The sequence below is a fragment of the Xiphophorus couchianus genome, chromosome 19 (genome assembly GCF_001444195.1).
Source record: "Xiphophorus couchianus chromosome 19, X_couchianus-1.0, whole genome shotgun sequence".
NCBI classification, from domain to species: domain Eukaryota; kingdom Metazoa; phylum Chordata; class Actinopteri; order Cyprinodontiformes; family Poeciliidae; genus Xiphophorus; species Xiphophorus couchianus.
Window position 1 is genome coordinate 18,352,620 of NC_040246.1, and position 26,249 is coordinate 18,378,868.

The 26,249-nt window shown below is 38.0% G+C and overlaps 1 protein-coding gene across 4 annotated transcripts in view; it reads right to left on the reverse strand.

Annotated features, from left to right (window-relative positions):
• unc79 (unc-79 homolog, NALCN channel complex subunit) overlaps window positions 1–26,249 on the reverse strand; it is a 63,038-nt gene that overhangs the window by 8,300 nt on the left and 28,489 nt on the right. For 3 of the 4 annotated variants that reach the window (XM_028000074.1, XM_028000073.1, XM_028000076.1), the window contains exons 17-41: window positions 25,796–25,936; window positions 24,515–24,730; window positions 22,396–22,623; window positions 20,728–20,869; window positions 19,509–19,588; window positions 19,286–19,434; window positions 18,096–18,253; window positions 15,470–15,651; window positions 14,915–15,116; window positions 14,657–14,839; window positions 11,513–11,850; window positions 11,239–11,421; window positions 10,387–10,549; window positions 9,325–9,474; window positions 7,372–8,592; window positions 6,435–6,536; window positions 5,561–5,677; window positions 4,368–4,470; window positions 4,142–4,282; window positions 4,002–4,040; window positions 3,823–3,935; window positions 3,577–3,662; window positions 3,124–3,297; window positions 2,350–2,418; window positions 2,158–2,268 (exon numbers count right to left, since the gene is read on the reverse strand). In XM_028000074.1, the coding sequence (XP_027855875.1) occupies window positions 2,158–2,268; window positions 2,350–2,418; window positions 3,124–3,297; window positions 3,577–3,662; window positions 3,823–3,935; window positions 4,002–4,040; window positions 4,142–4,282; window positions 4,368–4,470; window positions 5,561–5,677; window positions 6,435–6,536; window positions 7,372–8,592; window positions 9,325–9,474; window positions 10,387–10,549; window positions 11,239–11,421; window positions 11,513–11,850; window positions 14,657–14,839; window positions 14,915–15,116; window positions 15,470–15,651; window positions 18,096–18,253; window positions 19,286–19,434; window positions 19,509–19,588; window positions 20,728–20,869; window positions 22,396–22,623; window positions 24,515–24,730; window positions 25,796–25,936 (4,791 nt within the window). The remainder of the gene's footprint in view (window positions 1–2,157; window positions 2,269–2,349; window positions 2,419–3,123; window positions 3,298–3,576; window positions 3,663–3,822; window positions 3,936–4,001; window positions 4,041–4,141; window positions 4,283–4,367; window positions 4,471–5,560; window positions 5,678–6,434; window positions 6,537–7,371; window positions 8,593–9,324; window positions 9,475–10,386; window positions 10,550–11,238; window positions 11,422–11,512; window positions 11,851–14,656; window positions 14,840–14,914; window positions 15,117–15,469; window positions 15,652–18,095; window positions 18,254–19,285; window positions 19,435–19,508; window positions 19,589–20,727; window positions 20,870–22,395; window positions 22,624–24,514; window positions 24,731–25,795; window positions 25,937–26,249) is intronic. The other variant, XM_028000075.1, reaches the window with a different exon arrangement.

Below are 26,249 nucleotides of genomic sequence, written 5' to 3' on the forward strand. Positions count from 1 at the left end.
ATCCCTTCCACACAAAGCCCAGCTGCCTGTTTACAAACCACACTGTCATATTACAGTTTCTCTCTCTTTCTTGCTTCCTCTTTGCGGTCGTGTTTGCTCATGTCTCTTTTTGCTCCTGCACAACTGACGTTTCTCCCTGTGTGTCCATGCGCGTACCTGTTCGCCGCTCTCTTATAATTAAAAGTTAATGGAGCGTGCCGTTTTGGTAAATAGCAAATGTAGCGGCTGTTCTTAAGCTCCGGTAAGACGGTCTGGTCAAACAGTGTGCAGTGCAGCAGCGAGAAATGGTGCATGAGATGAGAAATGTTCGATGCAATCTAATCTAATATTACAGAAACTTCTTAAACTACTTTGAATAATTAAGTAAGCTTATTGTATGGTTTAATAACTAGGACCAACTGGAATGTATGTATGATTGAATTTAAATATAAAAAAATTCTGCAAAGTGTCATGAGGCAACAATTGTTGTGAATTGACACTATGTCAATAAATAGAATTTTATTAGAATTTTCCTTTTCTTTAAATTCTTTGTTTTATAATATTTTTGTATGTTATGTAAATGGATACAGGTGTGCCTTCTGTACCACATTAAATTATTATGTACCCTCTAGTAATAAAATTAAAATGGTAGTCGATTAAAGGTGACCTATTATGTTTCCTTGAACATGTCCTAATAAATGTGTGGTCTATACAAAACATGTTCATTACATTTTTTGCACAAAATTATTCTTAGACAATGAGATTTTACAGCAGTGAAACCAGCTGACCAAATGTGCTGGAGCTCCCATTGGGTTGCTGAGCAACCGGCTGGGCTTCTCTGGGGTTGCTAGGCAACGGGTGGGGCTTCTAATTCCGTTACATTCCGAAAGTTTTTGAAACAGCTCATTTTCTGGACACCTAAAAACATTAAATTATTGTCAATTTAATGGGTGTTTTTTTAAGCACTTGGGTGGTTTTTAAACCTGGAGACAAAAATGGAAGTACAACAATGTGCAAAATTTTAATTTTGCATTATAGGTTCCCTTTAAATCTAATCTACTCAATCCAATGGTCCCATCTTTTTAAAAAATAAACAACATTCTGTTGTATTCTGATACAGAAAGTGATCCTTATCATTATGAAATTATCAGACAATTTTGGCCAAACTGGGCTTCATTGTCAATGCTTGTTAGATAAAGCTATTTTCTGGTAATAGCTCTTTTGGCTCCTGTGCTTAGAATCTGAAATAAAAGCTTTTTTTTTTGTTTGTTTCCAATGCAAATATCTTACGAGTAACTTTTAAGGGCGAAATAGGAGCTTGTTTTAAGTCACTAATTTTAAAATATTGATGAAAAGTACTGGTTCCGCTGGCAGATTTTTTATAACAAGACATTTTTCCCATGTTATAAGTGAAAATATCTGCCTGTGGTGCTGGTCCTTTTGACAGCAGGACCAGAAACATTGCTGGAGTCCAACACATTCTGTTGAAGCAGCTGCAGGTTTGGAATTGCAGTGTTTGTAAGGTGAGAAATTAAACAGAGTGGAAAATCAATACAACAGGCGACATAAAGCATGCGGTGCTGACAGTGGCGGAGACCAGGGCAAGCTCCATCTCTGTCACAGAGAAATGCCCCATACATCACCTCCTCCGGCACACAAACTAATCTCGTCAATCAATACCGCCTGATTATTTACTTCATCATCTTTGACATGAGGCCACATTTCTAGCTGAGTGGAGAGCCGGGGAAGCAGGAGCGTCACCTAAAAGTGATGAGCGAGAAGCCAGCAGATTGCAGCAAACCGGTTTAACTCCTAAACCCCCGGGCCAAACCGGATTCATTTACCCACTTTTTAATTGTCCCTCTGATTCACTTTTTCCATAGTGAAATTCAAGCACTTTTCAAGCATTGTCAAGGTAAGTATTCAAACTTTTACACCACTCTGGTGTAAAAAGGAGCAGCAGGTTTTTTAAGAGGGGACAATGGCCCTTCCTGGCCCCCAGTAGGGGTGTCACTGCTAACAACACAATCCTCCAAGTTAGCATAATATCAAAAAATAGCATTAAGATGTAAAACATTTCTTTAGAAAGATGAATAAAAATGCGAGGCTGCAGCATTTAATTTTTCAAACTATTTGTTTTTCTCTGTGTGGACATGAAGAGGTTTCTGACAACAGCACCTTGTTGAAGGCTTTGTAGCAAAGTCCACACAGTTCGACGAGGTAGGAGAGGCTGAACGATCCGTACTGGATGACGAAGCTCAGCAGCTTAGAGAAAGGCTCCAGCAAGCTCTGCAACATTTCAACACGTTTCACCTTTAAAAGATAAATTTCACATCTAGTTACATTTCAAAGGTTTTGCTTTGAACTTACCCGAGTTGCGTTTGTAGTTGGGATCTTCAGAAGACAAATAATAATCCTTAAACTGGAATCCATTGGGCACTGTGGAGAGACACGTTGCAACGTATTTGATTAACAATTATTTTATTCTGTCAAGCAATCAATTATTCTGAAAATTAATCGGATAAAATTGCACGTTTTACAGATTTTTCATTCAACCACTGCAATATTAAAAACACCTAAAAAGGTATAAAGTAAAGAAACAATTCAATTTATTTTTTAAATAAGAAAATAAACATTTTATTGCCTGAAATCCAATAATATATCATTCCTTTAGTGAATTTGAACTGGATGAAGCAAAAGCTGCGCCGTTTGAGGAGTTTTGGGTAAAACATATTGACAGACAAATGCAAAATATGTATATTTTTTACAGTTTTGACTTAATTACTGCTCTGAGTGTGTTGTTTTTTTCAGCAATTGGCCTTTTCTCCAGTTAACTATACCTTGATTGCTAAATTAGTTGACGATTAATCCAATTAATCATTTCAGCCTCATATTTGACCACCATAGGCTGTTATCATGCTTTAAAAAACGGCGCTCAAACCCAAACATCTGGTCCTGTTCCTGGATGTTGCGTGCTGACTAATTTGACATCCAAGGTTAAAAGCATCAGAGTCAAATCAATTACAATTTTAAGACTCTAATGTTGAACCAGACAAGGACACCGCTAGATGCTTTTTCCTTCAGCTGTAATCACATTAAAGCATATCAGCCTGTGACTGAGTGAGCGGAAGAGTTGATATCTACCTTCAGAGGAAGAACGCAGGGCAGTTTTGTGAGGAAGGTCTGGAACTGGTTGCAGATGGTCGTCCACAGGTTGCTGGGAGAGTCCATGGGGAGAGCCTCCATGAAGGTGGCAATGTTCTCCAGGCAGTGCAGCATGGTGCCCCCTGCTGGTAGACTCTTTTTGTTGTTTAAGCCCTATGATAAACACAAAGAAGGCTTATGTAATATAGTTCTTTTAACACAGAATATTTCCACTTAGGTGATCATTTAGTTCTGATTTATCAGTGTTTATGATGTAATGACGTGGTTGAAAACAGCTCAAGGAGTTATCTTTTTATATTATTTAACAATAATACCAATAAACACTAGCATGTTTATTGAAATGTTTAGACAGTTTCTTGTTGTAAAAAGACTTCTGCGGCCAGAGCCAAGAAAAGCTTATTGTTTGACAAGCGCTCCCCCTGCTGGTTGTACCTCAAGTAGCATGTTGAGAGCAGCAACAGAGCTCAGCTCATTGAAGTCTATCAAAGACAACGCAAGTGTTCGCAGGAAACTCCCATCTGTGAAGATATTAAGAAAGAAATGATTTTATTCCCTGTAGGATTTTTGAAATCAATTGCTGGTGGATATACTGTATATTTTTTAATTGATCTGGTGGAGATATTTGGTTTGGTGTGTACGAGGCTTCAGACTGAGTTTGGGTAAAAAGTAGAAGCAGACCTTTGATGTTGCTCTGGAAGAGCTGCGGTAAGATGCCATTAGGGGCCAGCTGGTGAAACATGCAGCGCAGGAACTGCTTGGCCACGCCTGCTACATTTCCAGGGATCAACATGCTGAAAAACAGAAACAAAGTATTTCTGCATGCACACCTGAACACCTGAGGCTTGAAACTGTCTTACCTCTCGGCTTGTCCGGAGAAATTGCCACTCGACGCCAGCCTACAGAGATCAAAGCATCAGATTCGGACTCAGGGAGGAATTATGCATGAGCCAGTTATGAAACCATGAAGTGGTGTGTGGATGGAGCTGCAGCGCCCTACCTGCCCACAGACTGCATGATGTCGAGAAGCATGGGAGCAGCCAAATCCGGGCTCAGGTGGATGAACATTGACAGAACTACGACTGCGAGCGCCAGAGTCTCCTCATCGTATTCCTCCAGCACGGCGGCGCAGTCCCGGCACCTTAGGCGAGGAACAAAAAATATAACATGTGATTCTGGGTATCAAACTCTGGTTTTCATCCAGGTGGAGGCGATGAATTATTCACCGGTCAGACATGGTGGTGGGCTGCTCGTCGATGAACTCCTCAGGTGCCGGAACAAACATGCTGACTGTGCTCGGCGCTGAAAGCAAGCTGGTTTTTGTGGGACCTGCCAAGGAGAAGACGTGGTTCAGTTCTTGTTTTATCATCTCAGTAGGGCTGGGCAATACAAATGAAAAATAAAAAAAAAATCTGATTTTTTCCCTACCAGATCTATGACTAGAAGCCGTTGTAGATAGAAAAGGAAAAAAGGAGTAAATTTCTGCCAAAAAATTCAGAACTCTTCTAGAAAAAATGTGGAAATTTGAGTCGTGCAAAAAATTTCCAAAAGTAAACAAATTCGACTTTTGAAACTCACAAATTTCCAAGTGTTTTTCTAGAACATTTCTGAGATTAATCTCAAAATTTCTCAGTTTTTTATTGCAAAATTTCACTTTTCATATTCAGAAAATTCCATGGTTTATTTAGAAACTTTCTGAGATTAAAAAGTTTCTATTATTTTTAAACACATTTTAGAATTTGAAACTCAGAAACATTTTTCTAGAACATTTCTGAGATCTATCGGAAATTTACTCCTTTAGTTTTTTCTGTCTACAATGGTCCTAATACGCCATCAAACAATCTGATTTCTGATGTCAATCATGTCTTCTTTGAGCTTTACAAAGTAGTACTACTCAAAAGAAATTGTACTGCGAGAATTTTAATAATTCTCATAATTTTTTACTATGGGAATTATTAAGATTTTTCATTATGAGAATGAAGTCAAAACACAATTTTTCCAGAATTAGAAAGCTTGAGTAGAGTAATCGCAGTCTGACGTGAGCATCTCAGATCATCTGGTTCTTTCTTCAAAATAAACATTTGTTTGCACCATCAGATGATGGTGATACTCAATAATTTGATTATATATATCTAAGCCTGACCATACTACCATTGCAGAGTTGACCTGAATTCAAAGTCAAAATAAATAGAGGCTATAGAGCATGTTTGCCAAACAAGATGGCCGCTTCGGGTGAGCTGACAATGAAATCCCAAGGAGGAGTGAATTGATGAAAAAAAGAAATAAATCTAGATTTTCCAAAAGTTAAATCTTCAAAAATACAAATTAGATTAATCAAAACTGATCTGTTGCCCAGTCCTACATCTCATTTTGTGTAATTTCCTGAAAACGTTTCGTTGCTACAGAGAAAAGTCCTGACCGGTCTCCCAGGTGCAGATGTTGTGCGGCGCACTGGACTGGTGCTCCAGCTGCCTCTTCATCAGCTGACTCATCGTAAGGGCGCCCAGAGAGCCTCGCTTCGCCTGCCGGTACTGAGCTGAAGGTCACACAAGACAAAAAAAATACTAACAGTCACATAACGCTTAGTTTGACTTATTTTTGTTAGTTCTACAGTCTGAAATTGCATATGGCCACCTTTCTAAAGTAATGACCCAAGTAATTTTTTGCCAAATGTAAAGAAATCTTCTTTTTTTTTGGCAAATCTCTCTTGACATTTTTGGGCCTTTATTTTAGGAAGGTGACAATATTTTAAGAGTTGTAATCAAATGTTAACACATATCGTATAGAAAGAAACAACCCTGTTTTTCTGACTGTCTATCATTAAATCAGATTAAACTTTTCCTGTTTTAGACTATTTAAGATTACCAAAATTGTTTGTATTTGCTGAATGCCAGAATAAGGGGAGAGAAAACAAGTTCATTTATAAATGTGCTGGAGTTCCGCTGGGGTTGCTAGGTAACTGGGCTGAGCTCAGCAGGGGTTGCTAGGTAACAGCAGAATATACATTGAATGTTACTTATCGGGAGGTTTTTGAAATGGCTTATTTCCAGACACCAAAAAAACATTAAATTGTTGCCAAAAAATGTCTGTGTGATTTATTTTAAGCACTTGGGCTGTTTTTTCTAAGAAGTAGTTGATACCCAGGTGGAAGTAAACTTTATGCAATAAGTCCCCATTTAAGCCAAATTTAAAGTCATTCAGAGAGAAAAAGGGTTTTATGTATTTTTAAGAATATCGGAAATGGTTTTAGAAGTTCTTCAGACAGATTTTGTGGAGAAGTTTGTGATTCCTACTTGACACTGAGGAGCGATGGCTCGTTTCAGGCAGAGCAGCTTCAAGAGTTGGAGCTGAGGCCGATTCCCTGGGCTTTTCCAACGCAGACATGCCTTTGTGATCTGCAGGGAAATGGAGAGAACATATGCATTACAATATATTTGCACTTCCTCTGACTCTGCTTTATATATAATACAATATCTGAATAGACCTTCAACAACAGAACACAAGAGTAGTAGAAAGTGTATTTTATCCATCACAATAAAGGGTTTATGCTCCAAAAATAGGAAAAAAAGCATTCTAAGTCCTTAATATCATCATAAGATTAATTATATGCACTAAATTTTTATAAATCGTCAAGGACATCTTTAGAAATGCAAATAGGTTTTGAGGAATATCTGTTAAAGCTGTCACCATGTTGTGAGAGTTTGTTATGAGAGAGATAATCTGTGAAAAGATTGATCTCCTCCACCTCCATCCTGGGCTACTATTGGTGTCTGAAGAAATACACCGCTCCCAATTAAAAACAACCGATTAGAGCCAAGAGGAGGGCCTTAACGCTGTCCGTCAATCTCATGTACTCGCTGTTAAATGTGCTAATGATGGAGAAACAGCGTATAGTTACAGGAAAACCATTTAACTGCAGTCATCAGTGGCTATGCTAACTAGATTAAGCATTCTTGGCAGGTTCTACTAGAGAAGTGATTGCTAAGACCCCCTCCTGGCTTTGATTGATTGTTTCTAGATAGCATTGAGAGAAACAATGGAAAATACACAGATCATTTGTCTCATACCATCATCACTTAATGACAGCTCCAACAAATATGTAAAAATATATTTTTTCTAAAAGTTACATACTGCAGCAAAAACCTCAGGATCTGTGTCAACTATTAGAGATTTGTTCCAGTGTTCTTTTCCAACAAGCTGAGCTAATGACCATTTTATTTCGAGTCTTACCCGTCTCAGTCGTCGCCTCTCCTCCCAGCTTGTCGAACGTGTTGAACGAAATGTCCAGGTATTCCCTCTGGATGGCGCTGACGGCGATCTTCCTCTGCTTCCGCTGCCGGGGAACGATCTGGATTTTGAACTCTGCTTCGTCGTTATCGTCTGCGTTGTCGGGTTTGGGCTCGCTGTCGGCTTCGTCCCCCATGTCTTCGTCTTCCTCGTCGTCTCCATCCTCCTCTTCGTCGTTGCTGTCTGTCTTGCTTCTCTCTGGCGAGGAAAGCGGCTCGGCTTTGTCCTCCGGGATGTCCAAGAAGACGGTCCTGCCGGAGGGACTGGAGCCAATCACAGAGGAGTCGTCTAACGAGGAGTCGGGGACATTCGGAGTCTTCCTCAGTAGATCTCTCTTCTGCTTCAAGGTCATCGGGCTTTCATAGGAAACGTTCTCCAGGCGTTCATGGATTTCTAAAGAGGCGCTTTGAGTCAAACCTTTGAGTTTCCTCTCTGAAGATGGCAGCTCTTTTCCAACCACAGCCTCTGAGTCGTTTTTTTCACTGGAGCAATCCTCAAAGCTCACCTGAACCACAGGAGACAACCTCAACGTGTTGCTGCTAGCAGGGGATGCCAAGACCTTCGGACTTCCGCTGAATCTGGAGCCAATGATGGTGTTGAGGTCGAACTCTTCGTCGCTCTCCACGATCCTCAGCGGAGGCAGCGGTTCGAACACCAAGGAGTCGCTGTCGGACATGGAGAGCAGAGAGTGTTTTTCTGGAATGGAGGTGCAGTCTGACGACAGGTCGATGAGGTCTTGGTCCTCTTTCTCCTGAGCCGACCCTTCTAACGAGCCCTGGTCCAGTTTGTCCTCGAACGTTTCCATGCAGCTGAGCCGGACCTCTGGGATGACGGGTTTGGCCGTGTCCGACTGGCCGCCACGGGAACCTCGGCGATCCACGGGATCAACCCGAAACGAAGAACCGTCGCAGGATCCCTTACCCTGGTGCCTGCGGGACGAGGAGAGGACCGCAGTGGGCGCCTGCAAGTCGCAACGATCGATGCAGGACTTCCTGCGGTGTTCGTCCAAACTGAAAAGGATGGAGTCCGTGTTGGAAATGTCCAGAGACTTTTGCTTATGCATGGCCTGGAGGCGCTTCTTCCTGGTGCTCTCCTCCCTGACGCAGTGCAGGATGCTGTCCTGGAGCGCGCTGGCTTCACGGTACTCCGACAGCTCGATTTCACCTGACGCACAGAACAAAAATGAAGATGAGGAGAAAGGGACTCCTGAAATCACAAGCTGTGTTTCCATTAAACACAAAACTCCACAAGTTCGGAGTATGAAAATAAATTTGCTTGATGGAAACACGCAAATTTTGCTAAGATAGTTTTTCAGCCATATCGTAAAAGACATATTTCACAGAACTGCAACAGAAACACTGTTTTCGCATCACACGGGTCACGTTATCAACAGCCAGTTTTCACTCCTGGCGAAAACCACGAAGATGATGACAGGAAGTAGTAGGAGGAAGATGTTTTTTTTTTTTTTTGGACAGTGTCCAGCTGGCTCCACCAGAGCTCTCACAGCATCACAAAGTTCATAAAAAGTTGCGTGTCATGATAACATGTTGAATCAAGAGCTCTTCTGCAAAATGGCCGAATGCAATTTCCCTAAAATGCCGAATACGTATCTGCTCCCAAGTATAAGCGGATCATCTCTGCAACGGCTGAATAAGATGCTAACGTCTCGTCTGATGGCTAATAGATGATGAGCGCTGGCGCCATCCATCACTGCTGTTATTTTGAATGACTTATCACGTAAACAAGCTTATTTACGTGTGATTTTAATTTTATTTCTTATTTAACAGAAACACCATAGCTGCAAAATCATGTTTTTTTTTTTAACATTAGCAGAATATAGACAAACATTTGCAAACGCAGCTACTGATGTGGTTTATAAAGGTGAAAACTTCTTACTTCTCTTGGCGTTCAGCTCCACTGGCTGATACTTCACAGACTTGCTGCCTCCAATCCTTTTCAAACGGGCAAAAAATGTCTGGGACTCCTTGTTGGCAGCTCCAGTCGGTGTGTCATGGACGTCTGACTCATCGAAGACGCTGTCTTCCTCTGATGTAGAGAAACAATACAGGACATGGGATTTATTAAAGATGATGTATTATACTTCCTTGAACAGGTTAGGATTGGTCCATGGCGATACAAAACATGTTCATTACGTTTTTGCACAAAATAGTTTTAGATAATGAAATTTTAATCCTTCATTCCATTCAGAATAAGATGTTTAAGGGCATTCTGTCACTTTAAATCCAAATAAGCTGCTGCTCGTCATGGCCTCCAACTCAACGTTTACACTCACAGTGAAAAAAGATGCAAAATAATGTGTAACTGTACAACTGTACAGATTTGAAAAGCAGAAGTGGAGCCTCCTGTACAGCCAACAAGAATGCAGCAAATGGTTTCTGGATGGTAAGTCAACAATAAAACACTTGTCTTTTCCAGCAGCCATTGTACATTGGTAAAACCAGCTGACCAAATGTGCTGGAGCTTTGCTTGGGTAGCTAGGTAACAGGCTGGATTTGGCTGTAATTGCTAAGTCAACCTCAGCCAAATATACGTATCAACAAATACAGCACAGCATCTGTCGATTGTATGGTGTATGGAAAATGGCTCATTCTCCATACACCAAAATATATTAAATTATTGCCAAAAAACGGTTGGGTGAGCTTTTTAAGCATTTCGGTTGACTTAGAAGTAATTAATACCAGATGGAAGTATAAAAAATGTACAATGTGAATTTATATTTACATAGATCTTACAGAAAATCTCAAAATGTAATTATTTTGTTATTAAATATCCACATAAGCCTAAATATGTTAGAAAAATTCACAGGTTTCTGTGGAGTGTATTTTATGATTTTTAAAACAGCCAATCAGAAAATGCTTCTCTGCTTCACGATCTTAGAATCGGTAGTTATTAACGACTGATAAAATGGCAGAGTTATTAAAGTGTTTCTTTTTTTACCTTTCTCCTTCTCGCTGTAGCGGCTTATGTTGGAGTTGTCGCTGTAGAGCGGCCCGGCGGCAGCGTGTGGACGGCAGCTGTGATACTGAGCGTTCAGGGTGTTGATGGTGATGTGCACCAGGTGAAGCACCACTTTACTGCCATCCATCTCTCGATAAGGGTACTGCAACACAATAAGTACATGCTCTGTAGTTCAGAGTCCACCCAGGTTACAGTTTTTAATTTTTCTGACTGAAGATATTTGCTGCTTCCTGACGTTTTTTTATTAATTTCTTCTATTTCTATGGATTTTTGGACTATCTCGTCTCATCATCATAAATAAAATGTTGAAATCAACATAAAGAAACTAAATTAAAATATATTGTATTACTTGTTATTTTGTGCCAATAACAGCACAACCAGTAATTTTGTAAACTGCCTAACTGGTCTCGTTTTAGAGGTTGTAATTTTTCTTAAATATTCATTTGGAGATTTTGCCCCTGCAATAAATGTTTAATTTATTTTTATTTAAATGTGAAGGGTGCTGAATAAATATGGTTGAAACCAGAAATTACCAAACACTATAAAAGAGGCAATATTTTTTCCTCACTTTGACTGTAACTCAAACTTACCAAATTACCAAAAACTACTGTGAGAAACTTGTGATCTTTTTTTAAAAAGTTTAAAACTCAGTTATAAAAAAGTGCTACTTTAAAATATCAAGAATTATTCATGCAACTTTTTTGCTGAATTGCGATTTAAAAAATGGGTTGAAAATACTGAATTGTAATATAGATTTACCGAGATACTTCAGTTTGAGAAACCATGACTGTAAATGACTTCTGTGCTGTATTTTTTTTCTTATAGAAATACCTTGTAGAGGATAACAAGCAGAGCTTTGAGCCACATCTGCCGAATATGTGGCTTTAAAGCCCACAAAGAGCATCGGGGCGGCTGCTGAAAATAGTGTCTGAGCTGCGGACAAGCGCAGTACTTCAACACCTGGACCACCAGGGGGAGCAGCTGCTTTCCCAAACCGATATTATAATCCATCACCTGAAGGAAACCACAGTCAGAATCACATTGTTTACAATTCAAACACAATGAAGTGATGCAAAAGTGGAAAATTAAATCAGATTTCAGTCACTTGTGCAATCCCAGCAATGAAGGCGTTGAAGCAGGTGGAGGTTCGCATCTTCTGAGGTGCAATCATGAAGCAGCCTTCCTGTTGATCATAACCCAGCAGCACGTACAGGTGCCTCTTTACGGTGTTGAACGCCTTGGCGCTGCTGATGTCAGCGTCGGCGCTGCTCTGGTCTTTGGCCATGAATTTCATGAGCACCATGATGAGCTGGTGAACCGTCTGGTGGTCGATGCCGGCGTCTTCGGGCAGCAGGTCTCTGATTATGGTGTCGTCCTCAGGAGAAGGAGTCTGGCCTGTAAGAGGTGCTGAAGCGTCAGGGTTAAAGTGCAGGAGGAAGCGTGCTAAAGGGAGGAGGAGAGGACAGGGAGCAGCAGCAGGGTGGGTAGGGGCGTAACAGCACAGAGATGGGGGAGTCAACTCAACCAGTTCAGGGATAATGGAGACACAATCATGGAGCATAAACACAGAGTTTATGGGGTATGTAAATGGGAAAGAAAAACAAATGAGCAGCAATCTGTTCGCAAAGGAGCACATCTTAATTATTTTCATTTTAAATGTTAAAACTCAACGAATTTAGAATAGAATAGATCCAAAGGGAAAATTGCTTATTCGCTGACAAGCCACTCCATCTAAGGTGTTAAATATAAATAATACAAATTACAGATAAAGTCGATCAAATATGTATAACTAGAATGATGAAAGTAATTCAGTATGACTGAATATAAATGAATAAATAATAAAGAAATAAATAAGCATGCACATGCAAGCGGCCATCTTCTTAAACAGGAGTTTTTTTCTTGTGTCAAGAAGGCAGACACTTTCCATAAGATTTTCATAATATTCAGAATTTTTTAAAATAACATTATTTTTGTCAGCTGTATTAAATACTGACTGAATAACAGAAAATTGTAGGTTTCTCATTGGGCTAACCTTAAGCTACATTTATAAAACAAAACAAAACAATCACCACTATTTTTCTATGGCTGAATAGAAAAATAGATAACAGATTTGAAACACATAATTCTCAATGAACGGAGAGACGTTCATACAGAAGTATGAAGAAATGCTAAAACCTCGCTTCAAGTGCTTTAACGCACACAGCCCTGAAAGTCATCTGTGCTTCTAGGCGCCATGTTTTTTTCCCATTGTGTTACAAATTTTCTGCGTTATTTTCCCCCCCGTTTTTCTGTAACCATAAAGTGCATTTTGAATCCCAAACCGGACTGTTTCAACCGTTGCTCTTCACCCCGACGCCATCTTTGTTTTTGCATCAACGGCTCCTTTCAAGAATGACCAGCGTCGCCCTCTGCTGGATGGCGGCCAAACTACAACACTAATAGATCTAATTTTTAACTATTAACCGACAATTAATCATAAGTTATTTAATTGTTGCATCCCTAAGCTCAATTGCTCTGATTTTCACTTTTAAATGTTAGACTGAATGATTTGGTTTCTCCCAAATATGATACAATATATAAGTATGTTTCAGATCTGGGTTGTAGTTTACCTGGCAGGACTTTCTCTATCATATCGCAAGTGCTGGTGCAGATTGCTCTTGCCTGGTAAGTCTTAGTGCTAAAAACCACAGATGAAGAACAAAATTTAGGAAAATGTACAGGAGGCGATGGAACTGGACACATGATCTTTGAACATGTGATAATAAAAACATAATGAAAACGTTTGATTAAAGACAAAAACCATGACATGTCCATACAAGTCAGACTGTTTGTAAATGAATGGCATTGAAGGAAATTCATCCTTATTTTACCACAAAGAGCAGCACTAACTTGGTAAAAAAAAAAAGTTCAAACTTAAAAAATGTGCTTGGACTTTGTGGAAATAAATAGTGATTTTTGTAACAGAAGTAACTCAAAAGAGATATTTATCAGATGTCAAATGGACAGGATCAAAACAGAAATCAGCATCAAAGACAAAAAATGTAAATATTAAAATTTTTATTATTCTAAATAAATGAGAAAAATCTCCAGAAAATGTTTGAATGTCCATGAAAAAAAAAATTGTTATAAAAGACTTTTAAATTTTTTTTTAATTTGTTCACTCCCCCTTGGTAAAAAAAATAATAATAAAAAGCTTTCCACCTTTTATTGAAACAGTGTAAGCTTACACTAAAACATTTAATCACTGTTATAAAAATTGCTTTAAAGGACATTATCAATGGGAAACGTGATGCAGTCAAAACAAATGTAGAGTAACTAAGGTTTTCTTAGAGGTATGTTTTCAGAGTTTAAAGGATTTATTTCCAAGACCTACCAGGCTAGAGGAGAAGAGTAAGGGAGGGAAAATGTCCAACGCTCTCAATGGAAACTGGAGCCGCCTCTGGGGAAGTCACCAGTTCTCCATAAAAACCATTAAAAACCATTAGATGCTATCCAGTCGCCACATGTTTGCACGCCAGGAAAGAGCCTTTCAGTCCCACTCTCATGGAATGTAAATATTAAGTTTTCTTTACTCTACTGGGACTTTTCACTTGAACTGTGTGCTTTGCTCAGATCTCACAATGTTAGTATTGATTCAATACTGATGCCAACTTAGTGTCAATATTATCAATAGTTTGGATAAACTTTATTGGCTATATGAACTCATCCCAGAACATTGCAGCTGCAGCTAATGATTATTTTAGTAATCTTTAGTTGATAATGATTACTAAAATACTTATCAACTAATTGATTAATCAACTATCTGATTAATTGATTAATCAAGTAAAAAAAACTGCTTGGGTAACTTTTTAAAAAATATACTTTTATGAGAAGTTTTACTACATTGTACATTTACTTGTACTTGAGTAAAATTTCACCTACTGTGAGTAACTTCGCAGAATGAAAAAAAATGCTTGAAATACAGGCACACGTCAATTAAATTCAAGTAAGACTAAATTTTACTCTAGTAAGAGTAGCAATACTTCATAATAAAACTACTCAAGTAAAAGTAAAATGTAGTAAAAATACTCCTAAAAGTAATTTTTTTCCCAAAAACTTACTCAAATAAATGTAACTGAGTAAATGTTTCTAGCTATTCAGCTCTGCTTGTAAGAGTCTTGTGTCTTTAAAGGTCTTTGGAGGCAGAGTTTGACTGCTGGTTTCAGCGCAGTGAGGTCAAAGGTCAGATATATCGTCTTGTTCTACTCACGAAGTCGGTTGCTCAGCGACTCTGGGAGGGAAAAGGTGCGTTTCGATTCCTCCTGGCCTCCCTTCACGCTGTCACGTAGTGAGCGCACGCTCTTCTGCTGGTTCCTGGCGAAACGCGCCCGCCGTATCTTCCACATCGCCGCGTCGCTCAGGTTCGCCACATTGGTTCGCACAGCTGTGATCGCTGTGAAAAAGAAAAGAGAAACCTTAATCTGTAAAGGCGATCGGCTGTAATTCATCAAGCGTGACGACTACGTACTGGTGGGGAAGGGAAACTCCTTGTTGCAATCCAGGTGCAGCTGAGCCTCCAGCGACAGCGTCTCAAAGCGGTTGACGAAAAACTCCCAGCTCAGAGCAGGAATGTCTTTCTTCAGGAAGTGCAGCAGGAGAAGTTTGCTGAGAATGATGGGCCGATCCCTGACAACGGTGTCAAACTGGAAGTCCAGACACAGACACAAACCCTGCAGAGCCAACAGGTTCACAAACACAACAAAAAAATCATCTTACTCAATATTGATCAAGACGTCCACACACTAATATCAGTTTTGAGTACTCTGTCCACCTCTTCCTTTAAGCAATTTGACAAAGACAAAATTAGTTCATGTAGACCAAAAGGTGAACACTCACAAAAAATAGACACTTCTAGTCTTTATAAGCTTTGAAACAGCATATAAATTTACACAAATAGTTCCTCAGAAAGAAATAAAAACTTCGGACATTACTCGTGACAAACATTTGATTTGCAGAACTACAAAAAAGAAAAAAGTGACCCCAATGTTTCCTACATATCAGTTATTTTCTGCTATCGGCTGACCTGCAGCGCCGGCCTCTTGATGGTGTCCAGCAGCAGTCTGGCCCTGGTGGCCACCGAAGGGTTGACGTCCTCCACCGAGGCCAGGAAGCAGCAGAAAGCGTGGGCTAAGGAGTACTTCAGCAGGTGGTTTTTGGTCACAGCGCTGATGTCCAGAAAACGACACAGCACCGCCACCTTCTCGACTAGAGAGAAAGAAAAATTATGAGGAACAAACTGTAAATAAGAGGAAAGAAGCTACTACATGCTAGGGACACAAACAAATTAATAGTCAGTCGATTAATGCCTTATTAGATTAAAATTTATTCCAACTGATTAACTAAAACATCCGCTTTAAAGTCCTTTTAGTGTTATAGTTCGGCCGCCATCCAGCAGAGGGCGCAGCTGGTCATCCTTAAACGGAGCCGTTGACGCAGAAGCAAACAAAGATGGCGGCGGAGCTAGAAGAGTAACGGTCCAAATTTTTAAATTAAGTCCGGTGTGGGATGTAACATGCATTTTATGCGGTTCTATTTTGAAATATAAACACTCGACAAGCTGCTAATGTTTCATTTTGACAGCGCTGATTTAGCTGTGTTGAATTAAACGTTTGATTTTGAGGGTTTTGTGAGTTAGAGCACATCATGGAGCAAAGTTTTAACATTCCTTCAAGAGCAACCACAGATATGAACGTCTCTCTGTTAACTGTTTTTCATATTTTATAATTTCCATCTTTTATTTTTCTATTCAGCAACCTAAGAGGGGCCTCTACTGTTACATTTTATAAATATGTCTAAGTTTAATAATGTTAGTAAACGAAATGTTTTTATTAGTCAATACTTTGTATTGCTAACACAAAATAATGTAACATTTTTTTATATATAAATATATATTAAATTCAGGATATTATTAAAAAAATGTGCCCTTCATGTTCTGGAAAGAGTTACAAGTCAGTTTTGTTTTTTTAACAAGGCCGCTTATTAATTAATTGTAGTCAATCGATAAAATCAATCAATTTTAGATTAATTCATTAATCGATAACTTGCATCTCTACAACATGCCCAGCAGTATTTCATTTAATACAGATGATTTATGGTGTTTTAGTCAATGTATTTTTATTTGTATAGATATAATTTTAAAGTGACCAGTAGAATCAAGAAACCATTTGAATAGCACCTGCTACACAACATGAAATAGACTTAAAGATCTAAAAAATCCACACATAACGCTTCAATCTAAAAAAAAAAAAAAAAAAACCCTCAAGACTTTCTGAGAAACAAAGTCATTCTCATCAATTGTTTCTCTGTTGTTCTCAAAACAGCAGAGAAACCATGGAGAATTTGTCTTTGAGCAGCCAGTCAATCACAAATACTCCTTGTATTTAATTTCACGTATTTCAAAAAATGTATTTTTTAAAGGCAGATGTTGTAGTTCCCACATAAGTGCAATCATTGAATGTTATACCCTGGAGGCAGTTGTCTCCTCACTTTGAGAATCACTGCTTTAGAAACATTTGAAAATCTGATGTTGACCACTAGGTGTCAGTATGGGAGAACAATTGAGTTTAGGCAGCGGTCTGAAAGCCTGTTGGTGCCATTTATGACTGAAATATATTGGAAAATAATGCCAAGATGTGTACATTTATAATTCTGACACGAACTTTAGATAAATACATAGTTTCTGCATAGAAAGTCTTATTTAATAAATTCCAAAACTCTTCTTTTTCTGAAGCGTTGCTGAATCTTTGTGTTATTTCTACTTATTTCCAATAAACCCAGATATCTACTGTTACCGTATCATTTGCCTAGTGCTTTGTGTCAACATTGTAAAGCGGCTCTCCATCTGCAATAAGGCAGGATAACCATTATTAATTACTAACCTAATAGGACTGACACGAGTAAACGGCTTAATCACGATTAATCGTTTATTGAAATTATCCTCAACTAATTTACTAATCGATTAATCATTAACTGGAGTATTGAGACAAAAAAGGGAAATTTGGTAAAAGAACAAAACAGTCAAAGTAGTAATTATCCAAAAACTACAAAAAATATAACAATTTTGCATTTAAGATGAAAAGAAAATCTCCTCAAGTGGCAAAATTTTAGCCACAAATCTGTTTAAGCACTTCTTACTACCTATTAATCAGTTAATCCAAAAAAACAGACACAGATCATCCCTACACTTTATTTACAGCCCTACTTTATTTATGTTAAGTGAAGTAAAAGGGGTTGAATTTTCACATGTTCACGTTAAAAGTATGTTTTTTAGCTTCTTTGCTACAAATAGTCAAGCATTCACTAAACGTAATGGTATATTATTGCATTTTAGGTAATAAAATATTTGATTCTTATTTTAAAAAAATAAAAATTATACTAATATTGGAAATACATTTTAAAAATTAATATACAAAATGCTTAAATGGTGAAATGAAAAATCAGCCGAATATCCCAGTAATCAATTAATCATCAGAATAATTGTAAGTTTCAGCTCTAAATCCTAAAACGTCTCATTTGGCAAAACATAAAAACACTAGTTTACTAATTCTGCTTGTACAGGGAAATATTTAATAATATACAGTATATATATACTGTACATACATATATTAATGTCAGTAAAGATTAGGATACTAACAATCAAGCTCTCTCACCAGCTTCAAAGCGTATTTTCCAGTCTTTGCTGTTGAAGTTTGTGTTGATGAGCTTCCAGAAGATGTCGGCTCCGTGGGACAGTGAGAGCGCGTGGAGGAGCTGCGGCACGGCCAGCGAGGCCAGCTGGCAGAACTCGGACTTCAGCATCGACCACAGGCTGAAACACAGAACGCACCAGGAGTCACAGAGCGACCCGAAACTAACCAGACCAACCGGGGTGCAGGCCTGTCACCATAACAGATTTTGCTGGATGATAAATGGTCTCAGAACTTATTGCGATAAATGATAATATTGTTGTTTTGAGACCATTTTCTAGCAATATAGTAGCAATAATGGCTTAATAATGCAAGAACTCATTCTCAAGGATCCATAAAATTTTAATTCTAGTGAAAACTTAAACACTGCAACCAGAAGACATTTGAAATATCCAAAATGAATAACAACGGAAACAACAAATAAAATGAATTATGAAGTTTGTGTAAAAAAAAATATCTTTCAAAAAAAAAGGAATAGTTGAGACTGAAGACTTTTGTCATTCAGTTTTTGGTAAAAAGAGAGAGAAAAGAGAAAAAAAATGATTGAGTTTCTTTTAATTTTTTATGCAATTAATTGATTTATTGTTACAGGCCTAGAGGGGCGTCCAAAGTACGGCCCGGGGGCCATTCGTGGCACTAAAAACAAATTTCACATTTGAAGAATTACCTAAACTTGGTTTGGTGGTTAAAATCTTAAAATGGAAAAAGCAACGTGCAAAAAAAAAGTATTTATCCGGGGTTTTACTTTTAATTTAATTTATTAGTAATAAGGACCAAAACCATCCAGTAGCTTTTATTAAAATGCAGACCTGGGGATGCACACTGGAAAATAAAACAGGAGTGAGCCATGAACTGTTCTTGTCGCTAAAATGAGACAAAAAATCCAGAAAAAGATGAAAGATTTATGATTTGCTGTTTTGCTTTGTTTTAATCTGGCAAACCTGCAAGACTATTTTGTTTTAAGCCTACAAAGAACTACAGATATTTGACTGCTTTGCTCATTTCATCAAAATATTGTGTTTATTTAGTGAGTAAAAATACCAAAATAAAATAGTTAGAAGTCCTAAAAATGTTGTGGCGCCTGGAGAAGATAAAACTTGACATTTTTGGCCCGTATGCCAAAAGGTTTGGACACCCCAGCGTCCTTTCTCCACCTGGGGATGAGCTTCTTCTCCTGGATGTAGGCCAGGAACTGCGGGTGATCCTTGCAGGCCAGGTACAGACACTCTCCATGCAGGCACAGGATCTTCAGGCAGTTCAGCATGTTAAACAAGATGTCAGGCTCCTCAAACTTGGACATTTCCTGACAACACAGCAACAATCCATGACTAACAATCAAAATGCATAAACCAGCATGTACTGGTTCAGAGTAGCTACCTGTAGGATGGTGTATATCAGCTTTAAGGACACAGGAAGCTGCTGGTAGGAGAACTTCTTGTCAGAGTTGTTCTTCATGGCTGGAAGGAAAAAAACGATTTAACACAATTCAACTAAATAATAAACAAATTTCCTGTAAACGAGGCTCTGGTGATAAAGTTGCACATCACAAAACAATAACCGTATGCAAAAATGTAAAATGGTAAACTAAGTAGAAGAGCAGTGAATCTCAATATGTAAAAAAAAGGCAGTTTTCAGTTGTTTTTCTTTCATCTATTCAAATGTACATGGCCATAAAGGTGCTGGAATTCTGCTAGGGGTTGCTAGGTAACAGACTGGGCTTTGTTGAGGTTGCTAGGTAACGGCACAGCTCCTGTAGAATATAACTCAGTAACTGGGAGGTTTTTGAAACGGCTCATTTTCCAGACACCAAAAAACATGAACTTACTGCTGGAAAAACAGCTGGATGTTTTTTAGAAGCAGTTGAGACCCAAATAGAAGCGCAAAATGTGCAAAATGTGGGCTTTGCATCTTAGATCTAGTTTAACAAAGTTTTTGCATTAATCCTAATTTTATAGAAGCTAGAATCACAATTATTGAGCTGATTTTACTCAGAAGAAAATCCTTGCAGCGTCCTGCCAAAAAATTACAAACTGTATGCTGATACTATCATGTTTTGTATCCACAATGACTTACTGATCTGTTTTTGTAAATAAAAATTTTATTATTTTAATGATTTCAACAAAATTATATATTTTTTGTTTATTACATTTGACTTTTTACTGTAAAATGTAGATCAAATTTAAAAAAGGCCACAAAATGTGTGCTTTTTGGATCATTGATGTTGTCTTTGAGTTATTTTGGTGGCAAAACTAACCACCTTAAAATGAGCTTTTCTCCAACCTTAAAAATAGATATGAAGACTTTATCAGGTCGATATGTATCAGTGACTTTGTTTCTCACCTGTTTTTGAATTTCTTTAAATCGGGACAAAATATTTTATGAGATCTTTTACTTCATCTTGTTCAAACCGTAATTAATCCTGAGTAAGGATGGAGAAACTGAACCAAACAAATTTGTTTTATCACGGCCCGTGAATTAAGTGGGTGACAAGTTTTAATCTTTTTTCCATCTATAAACTGCATCTAAGTGTGACAAATAAAGGCATCAGTTGTTTCTGTTTCTGTTTCAAGTCAGCCACAGTGAGACTGATCCAGACCTGGGTTCTCAGGAGAATGGTTGTTGGGGTTGTCGTTGTTCGGCTCACTTGGGTTTTCTCCTTCCTCACTTCCATTTTCCGTCCCAAGAGAGAAGTCTGGTTGACACGGGATCAACGTGTCCTCCAAACAGTCCGTTGACTCCTACAGAGACAGAAAATGTCTCATTGTTAATCTCCTGCGTGATGGATCACGTCTTGACGTTTATATTCATAGTGTAGCTGAACTTCACTTTCCCAACTCTTTTTCAGGAAAATGTCACTAAATGAAGAAGCTGAAAGACGGTTTGAATAATGAGTCAAATGTGGGGTTCATTCCTGGTATTTGTGTTGGTATTTTAAAGAACAAAATAAAAATTATTTAGATAAAAAACTTATGAAACTTTAACAAAAACTGCAGGTGTTTCTGTGTCTGTTTAAGTTTTGGAAAATCCAGAAGTTTTACTCAAGAAACAGTAGAAATACTTCATAATAAAATGACTCAAATAAAAGTAAAACATACAATGTAGTAAAAATACTCCTAAAAATAATTTTTTTCCAAACAGGTTGCTCAGGTAGATGTAACTAGTTACTACAAATCCATAAATTTGACTCAAATTAGAGAAGCGATACTTTATAATAAAAATACTCAAGTGAAAATTAAAAGTACAGCATAGTTACAATACTCCTAAAAGTAATTTTTTTTCCCAAAAACCTACTCAAGTTAATGTAACTAGACTACAAATCTATAATCATTTGAGTAGAGTAGCAGCTAGTTACAGTTACTTAGTTTGCTTGAGTAACTTTTTGGAAAACATTTTACAACATTGTACCTTTTATTCTTATTTGAGTAAAATGTCTGGATACTGTACCTACTGTGAGTATCTACACAGAATGAAGAAAAAACAAAAAGTGCTTGAGATATAAACACACCTATAGATTAAGTTCAAGTAAGAATACATTTTTACTTCATTATAAAAGTACTCAAGTAAAAGTACAAAGTACAGAGTAGTAAAGATACTCAAATATTTACTCAAGTAAAAGTAACTAGTTACTACACAACTCTGGAGTCATTTGATCAGAGTTGGGTAGTAACTAGTTACATGTACCTGAGGACCGTTTTGGAAAAAAATTACTTTTATGAGTGTTTACGACTTTTACTTTTACTTGAGTAGTATTTTATAAAGTATTGCTACTCTTACTTGAGTAAAATATCTGGATTCTCTACCTACAGTGAGTAACTTCACAGACTAAAAAAAAACAACTGTATGAGATATAGACTTATTTAGCATTTAAGTTAAATCAAGACTTCTTGTTTGTGCCCAAATTTTACTCAAGTAAGAGCAGCGATACTTCATAATACTCAAGTAAAGGTAAAAAGTAAAAAGTAAAAATACTCCTAAAAGTAAATTATTTCCAAAAAGTTACTCAAGTTGCTTCGCAAATGACTCTAGAGTTGGGTAGTAACTAGTTACATTTACTTGACTAACCTTTTGAAAACAATGCACTTTTAGGAGCAATTTTACTACGTTGTACTTTATACTTTTACCCGAGTAGTTCTATTATGAAGTATCACCACTCAAATGTAACTACTTACTACCCGACACCGAGGTAGATGGAGGTATTTGATGGTTGAGACAAGGAGTCTGCAGGGCTTAAACATAAAGCAAGGTTAATTTATGCGCGTCTCACCACCAGGCGGATCTCCTCCCGGGGGGTCAGCCTCTCCAGAAGCTCACAGCCCAGCTGGTAGCACAGGATGCTGGATTGGCACAGGCTACACTCAAGGGCCTTCTCATCCTTCTGGCAGGTGTGGGATCCGCCCCAGGGGGCCTGGAAGACGTTGTTGATGATGCCGACAATATCCTTCCCCAGGCTGCTGTCTAGACCCAGCATCACACCGTCGTCCTGCAGCTCCATCTGCGCCGGCATGGGGGAAACAGACACGTAACGGGGCAGAAAGTGGAGCGTGACACAAATTTAAAGATCCCACCTGTGGGCCGCGCTGGAACTGAAATGTGTGTGTTAGATTTAAGCTACTGCGTTCAGCTGAAACCGGATAATTACCTTTTTTTTCGGTCTCTATTTTCCTAATTTAGGCCTGTCATGATAACAGCAAATTGTCCCAGAAGATATTGCCATAAACGATAATATTGTTGTTTGACACCATTTTGAAATAATATAATTGTGATGGTATAATAATGCAGGAACACATTTTCAAAGATCAATGACCAATAAATGCTAATGAACATTTAACACTGGAACTGGAAGACATTTTAAATATCCAAAATAAATAAACAAAACAACAGAAACAACAAATAAAATGAATTATGAAGTCTCCAAAGCAACAAATTGAAGACCAATTTTGATAGAAAGAAGGATGATAAATCATGAAAATGGAAATTATTGAGCTCGTTTTAATTTATCAGGCAATAAATTGATTTATTGATTACTGCGACAGGCCTACTATCATTTCTATTTGTTGAAAGCCACACCGAGAGACTTTGATTTATTGTGATTGTGATTTATTTTTACACTCTTCAAAATTCAGAGGCTCACGCACATTTCTTTAGAATTTGGCAGAATTAATTTTGAACTGTATGACACGTTTCATCAAAACACTGATTTTCATTGACCTAAAGCCACTTTGAGACTATTTTAGTAGCAGTTTTAAGGTCATTTTCCATTTGAAAAACTCATATGTGCCAAAGCTTTAACTTTCCACTGCAAAAACACAAAATCTTACCAAGTATTTTGGTCTAGTTTCTAATGCAACATATTAGTACATTTGAAATGAGACAAAACTACCTTACAATTATCTCTTTAGCAAAATGAGCTTGTTTTAAGTAAACAATTTCTAAATTAAATAATATTAATTCCACTGGCAGATTATCAAGAAACCCATTGTAACATGATCAAAACTCTTTAAAATGAGATAGTTTCTTGTTATGATAGATATAAAACCACAACCCATTCTCACTCCCTACTCGTCATATATTGACGCTTGTGCAGGTCCCTCAGCATCATATGTTGACACGTCGGGTACCCCCTTCCCGTCAATAATTGATGCGAGGGGTGAAGCGTAAGCCTAACCATAACTTTTCCCCCAACCCTAACCAGATTGTCGTTTTTTGACGCTTAGGGAGCACCCTTCTCGTGAATTATTGGCGCAAAGTGGTTTCCTGACGCGTCAACATGTGACGCTGAGGGAACCTTCCAAAATCGTCAAAATCGTCACGTCATATATTGACGCGAAGGGAAAACCCGTCGCGTCAATATATGACGCATGGTCACAACTCATCCCGACTCGTCAATATATGACGAGTCGGGAGTGAAAATGTGTTGAAAACCAGCTGGCCAAATGTCCTGGAGTTCTGCTTGGGTTGCTAGGTAACGGGGCCAGACTTGGCTGGGGTTGCTAGGTAACAGCGCAGTGCCCATGGAATGTGAGCAGTCGGTTTTTGAAACGGCTTGTTTTCCCAGCAACAAAAACATTAATTTAATGCCAAAAAACGTCTGAGTGTTTTTTTTAAGTGCTAGAAGCAGCTGAGACCCAAATGGAAGTAAAACAAAAAGTGAGTTTTGCATAATATACTGCTCAAAAAAATAAAGGGAACACTTTAAGTGTTAAACACCTGTTTAAGTGTTCCCTTTATTTTTTTGAGCAGTGTATGTCCCATGTAAATGTATAGTAATCCCAGTGTGTGTAAATTTCTGAATCTGATAAAACTATTAGAAATATAACAGGGTTTGCCTTTTACCAGTCATACATAAAACTTTCCAAGAATAAATTAATGATTTTATGTGTCACCTGCTTTAAGATGAGGTCAAACATGAGGATGAAACAGCCGAGGTTCATGTCGTCGTCGTCACAGTCCAGGTCCAAGGCACAGTTTCTGGTGGCGTGACCCAGGTTCTTAAAGGGGCTGCAGTGCAGCGGGCTCCTGAAGGGGCTCCTGAAGGGGCTGGGGAACGGGCTCAGGGTGTTGTGCTGCCCGCGTCGGCCCGGATCCGACACGACGCTCACCTAAAACGAGCCGGACCGCCATCAGACAAACAGAAACTTATTTTTCAACTTCACGTTTCAACCGTCTTTGCTTTTTTACACACGTTCTTTAATCCTGAACAGCACAAATCAAGAGCCTTGCTGGTAAAGATGTAGACATAATGTCACATCGCAGCCAATTCCAATTAAGACCCTCCAAGACGGCTATTTTTAGAGAGCGGTGGTTACCGTGGCAACGAACAGCACGTCCCAGTGAGTGATAAAAATACATATCTAGAAGAAAATACATGTGGGCAACCTGCACTGCAAAAACACAAAATTTTAACAATTATTTTTGGTCTAGTAGTTTCTAGTGCAAATATTTTAGACACTTTATTTATTTATTTATTTGTATTTTTTCTTTACTTTTTAAAATGTCAGTTAAAGTCAATTCTTCTTTTTTGTATTATCTACTTATCTATGTATTGATTTTTTTTATATTGCTATGTTTGTGTGGTTAAGTGAATAAATCTGGAAAATCAAAATAAATAACTTTTAAAAATCTGTACGCTTTAAGATTACACTTCAAAAAACACCTAATCTTACCATGTGGTTTTGTTTCTAGTGCAAATATATTACTACACTTTTTTTAACTGGTTCAAATGTCATTTTAAAGTTCTTTTTTCTTTTTTTCAGTATTATTTATTTACGGTAATTATTTGTGTGTTTTATTGTGCATTGTTATGCGTTTGTGTGGTTATGTGTTCAAATCTGGAAAATCTAAATAAATAAAATAAAAATCGAAACATTTTAAGACTACACTGCAAAAAACACCAAAGCTTACCAAGTATTTTTGGCCTAGTTTCTAGTGCAAATATCTTATTACACTCGTAATAAAACAAAGCCAACCTATAAGTAACTTTTCAGGAAGATACAGGAGCTTGTTTTAAATAAATAATTCCTTAATTTTGACAAAAAAAAGTACTTGTTCAACTGGCAGATTATTTCACTTGTAATAAAGACATTTGTCCACGTTATAAGTGGATTAATTTGCCAGTTGAACTGGTACTTTTTCATCAATGTTAATAAATCTGCCGTCCTGCTCACCCGGCGAGCGCCGGTGTTGCCAGAGAGGTCGGAGGCGCGAGCTTTTCTCTGATTGGCCAGCTCCTTCAGTGAGTTCACGCCATCGGAGAACACCCCGATCAGCAGCTGGAGAGGCACAACGATGTCCAGCTCTGACAGAACCTTGGTCCAAACAAAACACAGAAACCAATTCCAAGGTTTAGCATCTGCACATCTCAAGAAGGAACAAATTTGAGTCCTACTTACTTTTATCAAAAAATGTGATTCAATATTTACCTATTGTTGAATTTTCAATGCTGCTATCTGCAGAATTATAATCTGTAAACAAGGCTAGCATACAGTATGCCTGAGAAATAGGGCTGAAACAATTAATCGTGATTAATCAATTATTGCAATAAATCATCCTCTAATTTAGTAATCAATTACTCGTTAACAGGAGTATAAAGACTCAAAAGTGGGACATTTGCTGAAAGAA